At 39.0% G+C, this 17,765-nt stretch overlaps 1 protein-coding gene across 6 annotated transcripts in view; it reads left to right on the top strand.

Moving 5' to 3' along the window:
- The window catches only part of MAST4 (microtubule associated serine/threonine kinase family member 4), a 281,493-nt gene that overhangs the window by 119,164 nt on the left and 144,564 nt on the right, over nt 1–17,765 (top strand). For all 6 annotated transcript variants that reach the window (XM_090131679.1, XM_090131677.1, XM_090131676.1 and 3 more), the window contains one exon: nt 16,434–16,465. In XM_090131679.1, coding sequence (XP_089987805.1) covers nt 16,434–16,465 — 32 coding nt within the window. The remainder of the gene's footprint in view (nt 1–16,433; nt 16,466–17,765) is intronic.

Genomic DNA, 17,765 nt, shown 5'->3' with positions numbered 1-17,765 from the left:
GTATGAGGTGCATTTGTGGATTAGGAATAGTGAAGACCCAAAGTAGCATGGGATGTGTTGGCTGTTGATGTGGAGGCTAATGTTTTGAGACTAATGCCTCATTAAAGGGGAGGATCTTGGCCTGTCCTTGCAAAATACAATAATGAGGAGATGGCCATGTTAACCAAGTTCATAGTATCCAGCTGCAGTATCTGAGTGTTGTTTATGATAGCCAGCAAATCTCTCAGAAATTCTGGAATTATGATAATCCTCTGGTTCCTTTAAATAAAGAGGTCCATGGGAGGTGTATCCTGTTTTGTCCCTCAGTCCCCCCTTTGCATTTGGGGAAACTTAGCAGGGACCCTAACAAAACCGTTGATAGTGGATAGATGTGGACCACGTGGATATGCAAGCTCTACTTGTCTGACTGTTTTAGTGACAGATGATTTTTTTAGAATGCTGTTTAGAACCATATCTCCACCTGCTAAGATTGAAATCCTTAAGTATAATTATTTACATAAAACTGTCAATAATAAATGGCTAGGTATTATTGCACATAAGTTGCTCTGAACGTAATGCCTCAGATTTATTTTCAAGGAATCTACAACAGGTACAAAGAGCACAATAACACTATTTAATAGAGCAGAATCTCAGCTACAAAACACTGTTTTTCAACAGTCACCACCATTAGCTATGCATTTTCAATAGTGACGAACAAGAGCTTGTGTGCTGCACTCACAATAATCTGCACCAGCAAAGGTGTCCCTGCTGTTGCTCTCACCACTGCTGAAACATGCAAAAACCACCCACCCCTCACTGTGCTCATATCCATTGTTTGGTTTCCAGAACCATTCATCAAGTGTCGACGAATGCTATTGGAAGCCATTTTTTCTGTGTGGAGGAATTGAACAACACAGCTTTGCTTCTTCTGCACTTCGATATCAGATGCCATTTTGTCTGACTACCCCTCTGCTTCTGTGTGTCGCATGGCAACAAAAAGTAATGGGATTTGGTAGGATCATTCAACCTCTACTGCCATACTACCGAGCATCCGCCTCTGGCATTGTGGGCTGACATAATCAAATATGAGGCTTTACTTCCAGAGCAGCCCTTGTATGTTCTTTTGTGCTATGTTTGTAGCATTTCTTAAATCACATAAGTTCTTAGAATTTTGGTGCCGTATGCAGTAAATTGGGCATAAATTGAAACAGTCAACTTTGAGTGTAAGGTATTGCTGTAACTTGTGCACTGCCTTATGTTATTTCACGAAGAAATGATCCATAAGGCAGAGAACTGCAAAGTACTATTCCTTAATACTAGTCTCTGGCAACAGGTGAAAATATTTGATTTGATGGCCAATTGATTGCTGAAAGGTTATTTACCAAAGGTTAGAGAGTCTGGCAGACATATAAATAGAAGCAGAATATAGTTTGCACTCAGATGGTAGAAATGGCTGCTCTCTTTGGCAAGTTAAAAGTTGATATTGTTATAATTCTTGGACAAATAAGTATTTTGCTAGTGTGTTATTAATTATATTAGATTGATGTTGTAATCTTCTTTCCCCAAAAGGAAACAATAAATCTACATTATTCCTCTTTCTCCTTAACTAAAACACTAGTTTTATAGAAAGTAATACCAAGTTATAATTAGAGGTTTGCAGCTGTTACTTCAAATGTTTGGCCTTCATTCATGTGCTTGCATGTCTCCTGGTTGATTAAAAATAGAAATAGCTGTTGTAGAAATAGTACTAGAAATTGTTTGAGCAACGTAAATGACAGTATATATTAAAACAAAAAACAAAAAAAAACACAAAAACACAGAAAACCAAAACAAACAAACAAAAAAATCCGAACCCAAATCCTTCAGAAATGCAGAACTATGAAGTTAAAGTCTTAAGGTATGATTAAATGGCAGCCTCTTTTAAGTGTGGTGTAGGAAGTCTACATAAAGTGGACACAGAAAGTTTGGAGTAGGATAGAGCCACGGAATTAAGGGGAAAAAATAGCCGTAGTAGGAAATATTTCAAGCATACTGAGGTAAGTTTTGTTTCATCAAAAAGTCAGTTTTATTTTCTCTCTGAAGTATTCTGTCTTTATTCTGCATGTGCATACTTCACTAATGAAAAATAACTTTCCAAAATACACATGCTTTTTTTTTTACTTGCATATTTCAGTCTTGCTGGCATGACTGCGGGAAAGGTGAGAACCGCTGAACCTAGCCTGTCAGATGACTCCTATAAATCAATACAGGAACTACGATGAATGTTTTATACCATTCCTTGCTGTAGACTCTGAGTTTGGGTTGCCTCCTGCTGGCTTAACAACAGATCGTGTAGAGGAGAAACTGTAGCTGTCTACTCTTTAATTTGTAATTTAATGTTGAAAAGATGTAATTGAAATCTTTTTTATTCTTTTGGGCAGTGGGAAGGTCCCTGAAATGACAGTTTTACATGTCACATAAGAAATCTCTGTGCCTTTGAAAAGTTATTTCTATTAATTATTAGATATTTCATGACAGAACCTTTCAAACAAACCTACTAGATAGAGATACAAATTCAAATAACTTTCATTTACCTTGCTAGACCATATTAACAGTGTAAACAGGATGATCAGTCACAGGTAAAAAGGAATTTAAAAAATGTAATGCTTGCACAAACTTAACACAGTTGCTGATGTGATTTACTATAGTTTCATAGGGAGCAATCCATCTGCCATGTTGGACAAGGAGTGGGATGAAATTGACTATAAAATGGTAATAAACCAAAAGATTATCTGGATCTTAATCTCAGCTTGGATAGAATGTTAGTAGTCTAAAGAAAAAACAAAAAAAACCCCACCCACCACCCTATAAAATATACTTGGCTTTATTGCTAGAAGATACGGAGAGACCAAGTAATGATATAAACTGTTGAAAAGGATTTATCACTGTTTTTGCTTTCTGTAGGCTTTTAGCTGGAATCCTTGCTTAGGCTGTGATTTACTTCAGATTCAGGAGTCTACAAATTCTTAAGGAGTGTTCCAACAGTAGTAATTTGTGCTGCTTAGTCAAGTTATGTGTGGCGTTCTTTCTTTTTTTTTCTTTCTTCTTCATTGAAACTGTCAGCATTAAGAAGCTGGCATTCAGTAGACACGAGCTTCCTGCCTGTATAAAAGTTTTGAGATGAGTAGTTTACTCCAGAAGATACGTTTGTTGCATATGTTTTGAGACTTTCAGATGAAAAGGTAAATGGCAGAGTACTAACATTAATGTTATGATCCCTTGCTGATAAGGAATATTTAGAAAGAGCACTCAGATCCCCAAAGAAAAATTACCTTTCACCATTTTTTTTCTTGTCTGCTGTGGTTACTCAAAATTGAGATTTCAGCTAATTAAAGGAGATAACATCAACAGGAAGAGCAATGTAGTATCCATGAGAATCATGAGATTTCTGCCATTTTGTTTCTGGATGGGTTAAAATTAATTTTTTTTGCTGTGGAGCACTGACTGGTAGTTAAAGATGTTCTAGATTCTTACCCCAAATAGGGGAAGCAGTTCTAGGCACAATTCTTCCTAGGGCCAATTCTGGTTGGAATTGAGCATATCTGCTCAAATTGTTGAACTAGGAGGTGCTGTTGACTCCTTGGAGGGATGGGAGACCTTACAGAAGGATTAGATACACTGGAGCACAACAGCATGAGTTCCAACAAATGAAAATGTGTGGTGCTACACTTGGGATAGAACAACACCAGATGGGAGATGGGTGGCTTGGGAGCAACTCAGCAGGAGAGGACCTGGAGGAGCTGGTACCAGCAGCTCAGCCTGAGCCAGCAGTGCGTCCTGGCAGCCAGAGAGCAAACTGCATCTTAGAATGCATTAGCACAGCACAGCCATGTGCTCCAAAGCAGTAATTCTCCCACTGTATTTATAGAATTGTAGAATCCTGGGAGTTGGAAGGTACCTGTAAAGGTCATCTGTTCCAGTGCCTCACCACCCTCACTGAAAAGACTCCTTCCTTATATCCAGCCTAAACAATCCCCGCTTTAAGATTGAAGCCATTTCTCCTTGTCCTGTCACCACAGACCCTACTGAAGAGGTAGGGAACAGAGGTGAGACTGACAACTCAGTAGTTCCTAGGGTCATCCTTTTTTATTCTTCTTAAAAATGGATGTGCCTTTGCCTTTTATCTGGTCACTAGGGACTTCACCTGATTGCCACGACTTCTCAAATATCATTGAAAGTGGCTTGGCAACTACATCAACTAACTTTCTAAGGACTTTGGGATGCATCTCATCGGGACCCATAGATTTGTGGATATTTAGGTTCCTCAGGTGTTCAAGAACCAGATCTTTGCTTATAGTGTGAGGGGATGTTGCTTCCCCTCTCCCTGCCTACCAGACTAAATATTTGAGGGCTGTGTGCTGAGCACTTACCTGAGAAGACCAAGGCAAAAAAGTTGTTGAGTACCTCAGCCTTCTCTTTGTCTGTTGTTAGCAGCTTGCCTGTTTCACTCACTAGGGGGAGTACACCCTCCTAGACTTTCCTTTTCTGGTTGGGATGCCTGTAGAAACTTTTCCTGTCCGTGTTGGCATCCCTTCCCAAATTTAGTTCAAGCTGGGCCTTGGCTTTCTTGACCCATCCCTACACAGTCTAGAAGCTTTCTTATAGTCTTCCCATGGTACCTGTTCCTATTTCCACTGCCTGTGTTTTTTCTTCTTGCTCTTCAGTTTGATCGGTCCTGGTTCAGCTGTGCCGGTCTCTTCCCTTCCTTTCCTGATTTGCTACACCTCAGAATGAAGAGCTCTTGTGTGCCAGTGAAAGCTTCCTTAAAGATCTGCCAGCTCAGCTCTGTGACCTTACACATGAGGATGTTTTGCCAGGGTGTTTTGTTGACTAACTCTCTGAAGAGCTGGAAGTTAGCTTTCCTAAAATTTAGTGTCCTAATTTTACTTTTTGCCTGTTTCATATCCTTCTGGAGCATGAACTCAACCATACCATGGTTGCTACAGCCCAGGCAGCTTCCAATCCTGCTATCATCTATCAGTTTGTTTGCATTGGTGAGCAACAGATCCAGTATTCATCCTCCCTGGTGGGGGATGAGGAACTTGACTGAGGAAGTTATACTCGATGCATTCCAGGAATCTCTTGTATTTGCCTGTATCTCGTGATGCTACTTTCCCAGCAGATGTCTGGGTGACTGAAGTCCCCCAGCAAGACAAGCATTTGCAATTGTCATAGCTCCTATTGCAGGAGGTAGAAGGCCTCATCAAAAGGCGCTGCTTGATATGGTGGGCTATAGTGGAGAGGGATCACAGGGCTCCTTTTGCAACCTTCATCTCTAACTGTCACCCACACGCTTTCAACTTGCTTTTACCCAATACAGGAGGCAGAGCAGATGATTCATGCATTCAGTTCCTTCAGCCATTGTCCCAAGAACCTCGGAGTCCCTTTTGATAGCCCTCAACCCATGTGTAGCTGCTTCATCCCTCCCTGTATGGAAAAGCAGTAAGGGACAGCGGTCATACCAGCTTGGTGATCATACCAGGCTAGATAATTTCCTGGTGACATCCCTTGCCTGAGCCCCAGGAAGACTTCTTTAAGAAGTGGGTCTGCTCAGCATATTGGAAGTTCAGTTTCCTGCTGGAAAGAATCACCTACAATTAGTACTCGATCTCTTCTTGATGTTGGGGAAAGGCTTTTCCTGCTTTGGTTTTGTCTAGACTGAGTGGGCTGTTACCAGCCACAGATGGGCCTTGCTTCATACCTGTTGCAGAGAGGTACCTTGGGGCTTGGAGCAGGCAAGGAAGGTTTTCATTTGCACGCTTAACCTTGGTTTGGCCTCACCATGAAGAATGTGTGGAGATTTGAGGGTGTTACAGTCCTTAAGAGCGTCTGGAGGAGAACAGCACAGCTGGTGCGACAGGGCAGGAAGGCACTTGGTATGAGGAGGGGCTGAGGGCACTGGGATTGGCCAGCCCAGAAAAGCGGGGGCCAAGAGGTGCCTCAGTGCTCCCTGCAGCTCCCTGAGGAGGGGAGGCAGAGAGAGGCGTTCTGCTGCTGGGAACTGATGGCAGAGCGGGAATGGCAGCAAGGGAATTGCCAGGGGTGGGTCAGGCTGGGCATCAGGAAACACTTCTGTGATGTGAAGGGTGGTCAGGCACTGAAACAAGTTTCCTAGAGAGGTGGTTGGTGCCCTCTGTGTCAGCGTTCAAGAGGTTTGGTCAGTGTCCTCAGTAACACGTATTAGCTTTTTGTTAGCCCTGATGTGATCAGACAGTTGGAGTAGGTGATCTTTGAAGGTCTCTTCCAACCTGACTACTCTATTCTATTGACAGTAGACCTTTGCTATTAAGTAGCAAGTGTGGCAAACCATCAGGAAAAGTAGTGGAAAATGGATCGGTGATGAGAAGTCCATGAAGAGCCTGTTGAAGCTTGTATTACTTGAAAAGACAAAACGTTGCTCCCCAGTGCTCTCTCCTGGGGTGGCCGAAATTAGTGTGGTTCTAGCAGGGTGTTTAAAGCTGTGTGGAAGCCAAATAATATTCATGGTGTTGCAGTGAGCGTGAGGCTATGCTTTTTGAAGTGGAAAAAATAGAAACGTATGTTACGTTTTGACAAGCAGGTTAATATTTACCTTACAGTTCTAAAGCAAGTCTCATTTTTTCTGGTGTGATCCTTGCCCTCGAACTTGATCCTTTCTTCCACATCAGCAGAGTATATTACCAGTAAGCCATGGGCCATCTGAACTTAAAAAAAAAAAAATAAAATGGAGCTTATAAATACTGATTGAAATGTCAGCATTAGGCAATATCTTTGATTTTGAGACCTTTAATTGTATAAAGGACATCTCAAGTGAGTAGAAGAGCAAGTATATAACTGGCTTGTTCTAGAAGAGATATTTCTGTTGTCTGCTTTAGGTTGTGGGGCTTTTGTTTGTTTGTTTGTTTTAAAAGAAACAAGTGATGTTTTGCCTGTATTGTTGTGTGTAAGATTTTTGTTGGAAAAATGAGCTGTTTTTGTCCTTTGTTCTAATGGGACCAGAATCATCTCCTTGCTTTTATGTGTGAAGACAGCTGCTAACCTCAGCTCTGTGACATCTAGAGGTGAGCAGTGCCTTTGCAAAACTTGTGCCTCAGTTCTTTTCATCAGTGCAGCCAAAACTTGGGATTAGTGTAGTTTTTCCCTTTCACCGTTCATGATCAGTTACAGCTGATGGTTGTGAGTGTTTCAAGGTGTAGAACAAGGATAATGTCTTGCTAATGGCAACTGTTCAAGGGGAAAAAGAATAAACATACTTGGATTTTTTTAGCTCCTTCTATCCTGTGCAAAATGTCTAACAAGAATTTTTGCAGCTAAAGCCTAAGTGTAGGGAAGTCTTTCATGCTGAAGACAGGCTTAATCAGTTTATCTTATAGTTACTGATTTTGACAGCAGTTTAGCAACAGCTGCTGAACATACTCATAGAATTCTAAGAGAATTGTCAGCTACCATGATCTGACACTAGTAAAAGGATGGTACCCAGACTGCTGTGAGCATAATCATCTCTAGCACGTATATTTTCAAGCACCACAGAGTGCCAGCATGGCTGAGGTTGTCCAGGACTGCTGAGTCCATCTGCAGCAACCACTGCTGCAGCAGGGACACCCAGAGCAGAGTGCCCAGGTTTCTGAAGATCTCTCAGTAGGAGACTCCACAGCCTTTCTGGGCAACCTGTACCAGTGCTCCATCAGTCCTGAACAGCACAGGACTGTCTGGTACTCAGAGGGTACCTCCAATGTTCTGATTAGTACCCGCTGATTTTTGTTCTGGCAACACTGCACCACTGCAAAGAGCTTGGCTCTGTCCTTTTAGCTTCCTTCCTTCAAGTATTTGTGGATGTTGATGACATCCTCCTGAGTCTTTTCTTCTCCAAGCATGAACAGTCCCAGCTCTCCCAGCCTCTTCTCATCCTCTCTCAGTAGAGCTGCTCCAGCCTCTTCTTCATCCTAACAGTTCTTTCCAATCTATGTCTATGTTGTCCATGCCTATCTTGTACTGGTGGTCATTGAACAGGACACAGCACTCTAGGTATGGTCTCTTCAGTGCTGAGAAGAGGGGAAGAATAACTTCTTGATGTGCAGTCAACAGTCCTCCTAATGCAGTCCAGGATTCCATTAGCCTTAGCAGCAGGGGTACATTGACTTATGTTCGATTTGATGCCCACCAGAACCCCCAGGCCCTTTTTTGCCTTCCAGTTGGTAGCCCCATGTGGGGTTGTTCCTAGCTGTAGGACTCTCCTCGTTGAACTGCATAAGGTTCCTATCAGCCCACTGCTCCATCCTGTTGAGGTCCTTCTGAATGGTTGCCCAACCCTTTAATAAGTCAACCACTGTCCCCACGTATGTGTCATCCATGAATTTAATGAAGGTGCACTCTGCCTCGTCATCTAGATTGCTAATGAAGACGTAAAGCAGGGCTGGACCCAGTATTGACCCCTGAGGTACTCACTCATGACTGGCCTCCGGCTAACTGGACTTCACACCACTGATCGCTTTCTTCTGGCTTTGGCCATTCAGCCAGTTTTTGATTCACCTTGCTGTTGAAATGAGGTGAGAAGTGCCAAAGCTGGTAGCTACTATATGCTGTTGTTGCATTTTTCTTTTGTGTTTTAGAGATGGGTAAAATCTTGTAGAGCTATGTCCATATAACAGCCATTGCTTTCTGCCAATGAAATAACCTGGGGAAACCCATGACTTTATTCAAAACATACAGGGTTTTCCGTGTCTGGTAAGCTGTGTCTTTATTTGCATTTGTTCAGCTGAACCAGCAGTTGGTATTTGATGCCTTTTTTTGTTTAATTCTTTCTTTTTCTCCCTTAATATATAATAACACTTCAGTTATAAAGATGGAAATGTTTGTGTAAGCGTGGTAGCTGGAATCTCTTGAATGTTCTGAAATCTTTATTGTCAATGCATTTTCTCCACCAGTCATGTGGTAATATGGTACATTACCAATGAGTGAAACAGACTGTAGAACAGCAGGCCAGCAGGGAGCATGGATTTCCTGATGCTGATTTGGATGGAATGATTTTTGTGTACTTTGAAGTGGAAAATTCATTCAGAAATTTTGCACTTCTTAGGTAAAGTAACGTGGTTATTCATAGATTTTGAAAGGCTGGGCTAAGAAAGTACAGAAGACAACATGGCAACAAATAAAAACTCAAAGTAGTATTTTTCTACAAGCAAATCTTTGAAAGGAATAAAAACCAGATCACTCTGAAATGAACACAGAGTTTTACTACGTTAATTTTGGCAGCTGTCATTAGTTTTGCTCTCTTGGGAAAGGATTTCTGCTTCTCATTAAGGATTTTTTTTTTTCTTTTGCTAATTGCAGTATCTACTTTCCAAATAAGCCATGTTGCCCTTTTTTTTTTTTTTAAAGGAAGTAGAGTTGGTGTATTTTGCCGCTGCTGCTTTTAGCTGAAGACTTGAGATAGTGCACAGATATTCAAATTGTGTTTAATAACATTAATTCTTAACTGAATTACTGTTTTTCATTTGACCAGTAGACTACTGATACAGCCTTTGCACTTCTTAAAACCGTTGTGGTATGTCATTTTGAATATATTCACATTGAATACTGATGGAATTGGTTGGTGTAAATCAGATAGGCTAGTAAACACTTCTTAAAAAAATTGGCTCCCTCCCCTCCTTCTCTGTATTCATAAATTGTATTCGAATAGGGGATATACTTTTTATGACAGCTTACCCTATGAATGTTCATAGTACTTTTATACATTATGTTTTCTGGCTAAGTTGTTGTGGGTTTTTTTCTGGTTTCTGAGAACATATTTGGCTATTAATCATTAAATTAGATTCTTCCTGTTGTCATTGAAACTACACTGTTTTTATGTAGACAGAACATTGCAGTGCTCGTTAAAGGCTATGTAATTGGACTTAGGAAATACTTGGTTTTATGTTTTTATTTTTTAAAAATTTATTTATCAGTTGCCATTTACATGGTATTTCTTGCCGTCTGGGATTCTTACAAAGGAAGTTCTTTTTGTTATTGCAGATCTCATTACTGGAGGGACTTCAGACAACATATAGTGTTGTTCTTAGGAAGTTCTGTGTTGTTAATAAATTGTAATATGTTGTTAATAATCATTCTGAAACTTTCCACCTTGTTCCATAGGATTCGGCCTTCCTTATGTTAAAAGTTTATAGAATAATACAAGGCAAAGTGAAACATGTCTAACTGCTGTTAAATTAGTTCTATCAGTCACAAAGCTTAACATTGCCATAATATCAGGTTTGTTTATAGGAAATATATATATAGATTATTCAAATTGCTTCTATATTGTACATATATTGATTTCCATTTTATTGTATGTTCTATACATGTAGCCCGTTAGGCATTCTTTTAAATCTGATTAATTTGCATTTAAGTCAGTAATGCTTAGCTTTAAACGGGTGTCTGGATCCTTCTTTTGCATCCCATGTAAGTAGCCATGGAGCTGTTGCACAGATGTGCTTTGAAAGGGGCAGTCAGCAGTGCCTGCAGCAGAAGTGTGTGGAAGTTAACTGAAGAGATAATAAATGAGTAAAATAGAATGCAGAATATTGAAGTAAGCAAGATGTAGACTCTTCTGGTTACATCTGAGCTTAAGTGGCTCCTTTCTTTTATAGCTTATATCCTGTTAAAATATACAGCGGTTACTGCTGACTTGTGACTTGAAGTTTGTTATTCACAATTTTTTTTTTTAGTGTTTGGGTGGCAGAGGGGAGAAAGTTAACATGCAGTACATGTACACTAAAAATATACATTTAAAATATTTAAAAGCAGCCTTGCATTCATGCTCACAGGGTGTTCTGTAGGTGATGAGGAAGAACTCTGGATGAGATACTTTCTGAGTCGCCTTCAAGAGCTGGCAACTACTGCAAAAGCAGCATTTTTGCTCTTGAAAGTGCTTGGGAAAACACTGGGTGGGTACATGCTAAGCAAAGCAAACAATAAATGCCACTGTGTTAAACTGTTGGCTGCATCTGGGTGACTAAAAAGAATATGAAGACCTTAATCATCAAGTAGAAGATGAGAGTTCATTGTAAGGCATTCATAATGCCTGTATCCTTGGCAGCGAGAGCAGAAAGGGACAGAAAGTGATCTTAACTGGGACTTACTTTGTCAGAGAAAACTAGGTATTTGTACGGAGTACTTTCCCTAAGAAAAGTGAGTATGGTATTGCATCGTGGGCAAGCTGAGTCAGACCAGGCCTGCTGAGAACATAAGCTCCAAACATGAACTCACTTGGGTCGTGTGCTGGGCAGAGCAATTCTATGGTTACGTCTGTTGGTAAGAAAACAGGTCTGAGTGAGGATATTGTGATGAAGAGCTTTCTGCTCATTTTTGAAAACTAGTGGGTTGTCTTCAGCTGGAAACTTAGAAGTTGAAAAACACTCTTAAATTTCAACCCTATTGATAATAGAAAGCACTTCTTGAGGCAGGGTATTACTGTTCATGGAACCAGGAAACATGGTAATTTTGTTTTAGAACAGAAGGACAACTCTGACAGAGAAATTGTAGCAAGAGAGAGCATTGCATTAGGGGCGTTAACATTGAGCATTTGAGATGATTGATGCTTCCATGCGGTGCCCCTTGTAATATGTTGTGTGAATCTAAAGAAGTGTTGGTGAAGTTGGGAGCAGCCGGCTGAAAAGCGTAACTTCCCATTGTCTTGCTTAGAAGATATTTAGAATGGGTTAATAACAGTGGGATTCATACAGTGATACATTAATCTTATAAATGGGTCAAGATGAGTTTTCCCTGATAGCAACTGTGTACTGTCTTAGTCATCTTCCTTAATTTACTTCTTTCACTTATTCTCTCACACAGATGCAAGATCTGCTGTCTCCAAAATCCTTCTAGCAAAAATGTAGTAATTGCTCATTTAAGAAAAGCCTTTGCATTACTCCCTCTTTTTGTCAGTAGTTATGATAAGAAGGTGAATTGTGTGCCATGACAGTTCTGTTGTGTCGTGCTGTTATAAATGCTGTGTAAATGTTAGCGTTAACCTGTTATTAATGCAGTGCTTTAATTGTGTATTAAATAATGCATTACTAGAAAGCCTTGCAATGCTTGTGGTCTTTGACAAATGAATTGACCAACAGGGTATAAACTCTTCTATAAATCTTACCACATTTACTGCCTCCCCTGCTGAAGAGCACACTGCCTATGATTTTCTTCCCCTGCTCCTCCCCCCCTAAAAAATTTGTTTTTCAGCCTACTTCACTGGCAACTGAAAACTGTAAGATAAACCTTTCAGTATGTGAGAGGTGTGCGGTTATTTCTTGAAGTTATAACAGACTGAACTGTAGTTATATAACCTACCTGTATAGGTACATCGTTAGCAGCTCATGAATGTTTTAGCTTTTTATTCATTTTTGTTTACAAGTGAACCCAGCAATAACTTAATGATATCTTTACTTCCTCCCTTATTGGGGAGGACATTGAGTATTTTAATTTTCTGTGGTTTGCTGTCATATTTACAAGAAACTAGGTGAAGTTTGGCTTTTTGGGTTTTCTAATTCATATATCATGTAAGTCTTTTTATTTAATTCTGTTATTTGAACACTTTTTCTAGTTTGTAGCATAAGGACTTTGATTCAGAAAAAAAGTTCTGTTCTTTATTCAGTGAGTAGGTTTGTTTTTTGTTTGTTTGTTTTTAAGTAAGGCTGATTATCTGCAGTCTGGGGCAGATTGAGTGAACTTGTCCAGACTGAAATGTCGAATAGATGTGTAGCACCAGAGGAAGAACCATAATTACTGAAATGAACAAAAAAGCATCTGTTGTTGTGAAACCATGTTACTGATGATAAAATGCACAGATTATGGAATTTGAACTGGCTAATGACAGCTGCAATTAAATTTGGTACACAAGTCCTTCTGCATCATCACAGCAATTTGGCACAGAATTACACAGATCTCTTAAACCAGTGACAAGCCCTGTTATGTTTTCAGAGCACATTTTTTGAGACATAAAGGACCTCAAGGGCAAAAGTGTGTGGTGCATTAAGACTGCTTTATGTGATTGGTGTGGAATGAAGCAGCTCTGAAACAGGGAGAACTGAAACTCCCTGGAGGAGAATTCCATGTAAGGCAAGAGTGGAAGAGCATGGTGTTGTTCAGGTCCTTGAGAACCATAATAAGTGGTGCTGAAGGCTTTTTTTAATGCTCAGAGGTTTTATCTGGTAAGTACTTGACCTGAAGATCTTGACACCTCTAAGTTTTTGCCTACAGCATTCCCCAGACTTGTGTTGGATGCTGCACAGCAGGACCAGGACAACTGGTCTGGGTCTAGCTGACTGAGCCTTTCAGAAACAAAGCAGTGCAATGCCAGAGAACTGGAAGTGGCTACATTTGTAGTCCGAGATCTGAGCCTTAGAGCTGCAAATCTGAAGGGCTGGTGGGTTTTGGTATGGTGTTACTCAGTGCTTTCATGTTTTTGGAGTCTGTGAGTAAAGCAGCTGGGAGAACCTGAGTAAAATTGCAACTTTAGCTGATAAAAAGTATAGATTTCTTTATATTTTTTAAGGAATTTAACACATTAATGACTCCTCCTACCTAACCTATTGCATAGCCTCAAGCAGAGCATGTTTAAACTTTTTCCATCTTGTCTGAATAGACTCTTTTATAGAGTTCTGGTATACTATCTCAAACCAAGCAAAATCCTTGCCAGTTAGGTCTGCTGTCAGAAGGCCTGTGCCAGCATAGCTGATAATCTGCCAAATACTCAGTCTTTGGAAAAATCTAAGTCTTAAGTTATGTACAAAAAAAGAGAAAGGGGCTGTAAAAATTAAACCTGATTTGAGATAGAAAGCCAGGCTTCAGTCTACTTTGTACTTACTATTTTGATTGTTTTTTTCTCCCTGTGGTTATGATCACAAGAGACGGGGATGATCTAGCATTCCTACACCAATGCTGTGATGTATAGGAAAAATTAATATGTAGAGGTCATCCAGAAAAAAAAAAACATGTTTTTTCTTATATGCATTCACTGTCATGGTATTTTAAAATCTGCAACTTTTTGAAGTCTTCCTGCATGAATTGCATACCTGAGGTTTTCTTTCTTTCTTTCTTTTTTTTTTTAAACTTGGTACTGAGAGATCTTGGCAGTTCTCAACATTTTTACTTGCAGGTAGTTGCAGTGAATTTTAGAACCATATTTGGTGATCAAGGGCAATACTGGAGGGTGGCATACATGAGAATAGGCTGAGAGATTAGTGGGACTTCAGGCTCCCATTGGAGGCAGTTATGTGCCATTTTCTGTATTAATAATAATCTGTGATCAAACTGACCTAGTTTTCTGTTCAGTAACATGCAAACACCAAAACACGCATAACAACAAAAACGAAAAGTCAAAAACCTGAATTACAAGAATCAAAGTTAAAGTATATGTTGCAACTCTGCTAGGTTAGGTATGAATCCACATACAATTCTTGCTCGTTACATTTTGGCAGTTTTCTGTGGTCAAGGTCTATTATGGTGTGACAATGCCTAGAATTACAAATGAGGCTTTGTGTAAGAAATGAAACACAATGGCATTGTAAATATTAAAGAAAAAACCATTATGCTAGAAAGTATGTGGGTTCTAAATTGCAGTTACATTTTGTTTGTGATGAATGTGACATTCTCAATTTAGGGGAATTACACAGCTGCATAATGCAATATTCTGTGCAGGTGTAACTGTTCTTTTGTATATAAACACATTATGCTAAAAGATGTTTTTTTAAATTGCAGATTCTGAACATTTGTTGGAACTTCCTAGGAAGCGCCAGATTTTGTTAGCAAGGCCTCCTGTTCTGCTCTCTTGTGCCTGTGCCTTATGATCCATAATTACATTGTTTCACACTATTTTTTCCTGCCTCATTCAGTTAACAGGATGGGCGGTGCTCAGGAATTGAGTAGCTACTTGATATTTTAATCCTTATCACTCCGTGAGCGCCCCTGCCTTATTTACTGCACACCATTTAAGTCTCCAAAGAATACATAATTATTCATTCCCTTACAGCTTTTTCTAAGGTGCCTGACTAAACTATTTTTATCCATTCAATTGTATTTCATGTGCATTTTCTAGTCAGTACCTATAACTTAATTTATATGCTCTATGAAATGAATACATGTGTACACACAGTTTTAGAATTTTGATATCATTCTCTTTTGAAAGGGAACTTTGGAATGGAAGTAAAGCATATGTGACACACTTTAAAATAGTCTTTTGTGGGAATATCGAAAGTAAACATGAAATTAGTGAGTAACTGAAGAGATCAATTCACGTAACTTTGAGTAATTCTTATATGCAGCTGTCCTTTGCGGTAGTCTTCAATGCTTCATGTATCCTGGAGGTTAGTCAGCTATTCTGTTTATTTCAAAGTAGGCTGTTCTCCTTGGATTGCAAAGAAATTGCTGCCTCGTGTAGCATTTAGAATATAAATCAACATGGAAAATGTGGAAAAAATGAGGATATTTGAACACTATAACAGGTTGCGCAGGTAGATTTGGATCTTTGTAGACTTTTGAACCCAACAGGACTATCTTCCTGGGTGACCAGTTCTACCTAGCCCTGCTTGGGGCCAAGCTGGACTGGGAGGTCTTTAGAGATACCTTTTAGCCTCAACTGTTCTGTTATTTCTGCAATACGTAACACCGCTATAATTGTGGTGCACATATGTCATGCTTATTTCTGATAGGCAAAACTTCATGGATCTTGTGGCTTTCTTCTACACTAAAACACTTGTAAAAAGGTTTGTCTGCAGTTGCCTCTGAGCAAGCACACTGTGTCCTGTCAGTCCCATGAGAGGCAGTTTAACTGTTCTCAGCAGAAGTTTTAGAAACATTTGTCTAACAGTGTTTCTGCTGTCAGGCCAGTACTACTTTCTAGAAGACTGCAGTGAATTGCATCGATCTATAATTGATCAAACTGTAGTGGATTTCATCCTTTTTGAGTTAAAAAAAAAAAACAAAAAACAAAAAACCTCAGTGTAGAATCCATCAGTTACTTGGTCTCAATCCTTTTGTGAACACCCCTTGCAAACAGTGGGTTCTATAAACAGCTTGGAATTTTTTTGTCACTGACCTGCAAGTTTTAAGACTGTCACCAGTGTAACATAGCTCTGATTGTAAGGTTTTTCTGTGATGGTTCTTCTGGTTGAAACAATTTAAGGTTTCTGCTACAAAACAACAAGACTTTTCGCATTGCTAACGTTAATACTTCAAATAAGAATAGAAAGCAATAAATGAAAGATGGTGCATGTCAAATCTTTCTTTTATTGCAGTTGAACATCTCTGCTGCTGGTACAATGGGATAATTACAATACGTATATATATATATGTATATTGTGTTTATATATATATATTTTTAAAGGCAACATCCAATTAAAATAGATTTTGTTTCTAATGTAATTTCTGTTTTTTTTGTTTGTTTGTTTGTTTGTTTTTTGCAGAAGGAGTTGAGCCTCCCAAGAAGAGGAAGTCTGTAAGTTTCTGAAATTTCTTCTGCTGTGTGCTCAGTACATTATGTGTTTTGGCAATTCTCAAGTAGGCTGTTTTTCTCTTTGGGGAGTTAAAATGAAGACTAAATATGATATGTGATTTGCCTTAACAAAGAAAATGAGATTGTAAATGAAGACTGGGTTGTGCAGTAACCTTTTTTATGCCTGTCCTCCTCTCTTAGAGGAGCTGTTGTTAGGTATTTCCAAATTGACAAAAAGACCTTGTGTTGAAGCTTTTATTTTGTATTGAAGATTACTGTGGTTAAAATCAAAGTTTAGTTTGTGAATGATACAAATGAAACTTGACAGGTAAGTCAAACTTGTCATATGAAATTTTGTGATAAAACCTGTGGATAATGAAACAAAGAGTAGATGAGTGCTATTAAGTGTATAGGATTGTTAATCTAGTATTTGATTAGTGGATGTAAAGATTGTATGTTCTTGTGTGAATTGTTGCTGAACTAGAATAGAATGAACTCAGATACTGAGGTTTAATTGTTCTTTGTGTGGGTTGCAGTACCTTGTCTTTCTTTCCTTCTTTGAGTTATTTGGTTTTAAAGCTTGCTTTATTTCATATTGCATAGTAATAATTAATTAAGAAGATATTGGGATCACAGTGTGTTAAAATATCCTAATCTACATTTGGCTACTGTTTTATTTCCCAAAATAACATAGGACTGTAGTGTTATCACTGTACTCAGCTAAGACAGTGTTACTGATGATGTGTTTTCAGTAAACCTCTACACCCTAGTACAAAGACTAGATATTTGGCTTTATTTTTAAATATTTGTTTTCAGCTTGATGGTGCTGCATGTGTGAATAACTGAAATGCTAATTGCTGAGAACATACAGGTTATAGACATCTGCTGACTTGCAGAAGGTTTTCTTACTTTAGCTTTTGTCACAAATCTTCTACTAAATAGTAGGCATAACAATTACTTAGAAATGACACAAAGTTTTGAGACTAATTCTACATGAAGTATTTGGTATTGCAGTAATACAGAGAAAAACAGTTAAGAAAGAGAACTACTGGCCTCTTTTAGAGGCTTTGTATAAACCCAGCACTATTCTGTGAGCAAAAGATGACTGACTGTGAAGTTAATGAGTAAACTCCTGTTGATTTCAGCCAGAGCAGAAAGTATCATTACAGACTCTTTTTTTTAATATATAGCCCTGACCTTGCTTACTCTTGCTGTGTTTGACATTGAATATTATTATATACTTTTCTCCAGGTTTGAAAAATGGTTGCAGTCATCTACATATTTTTTATAGCTGATCATTGAG

The sequence above is a fragment of the Phasianus colchicus genome, chromosome Z (assembly GCF_987193195.1).
Source record: "Phasianus colchicus chromosome Z, bPhaCol1.hap1.1, whole genome shotgun sequence".
NCBI classification, from domain to species: Eukaryota; Metazoa; Chordata; class Aves; order Galliformes; family Phasianidae; genus Phasianus; species Phasianus colchicus.
This window is presented reverse-complemented; position numbering and strand designations above follow the sequence as displayed.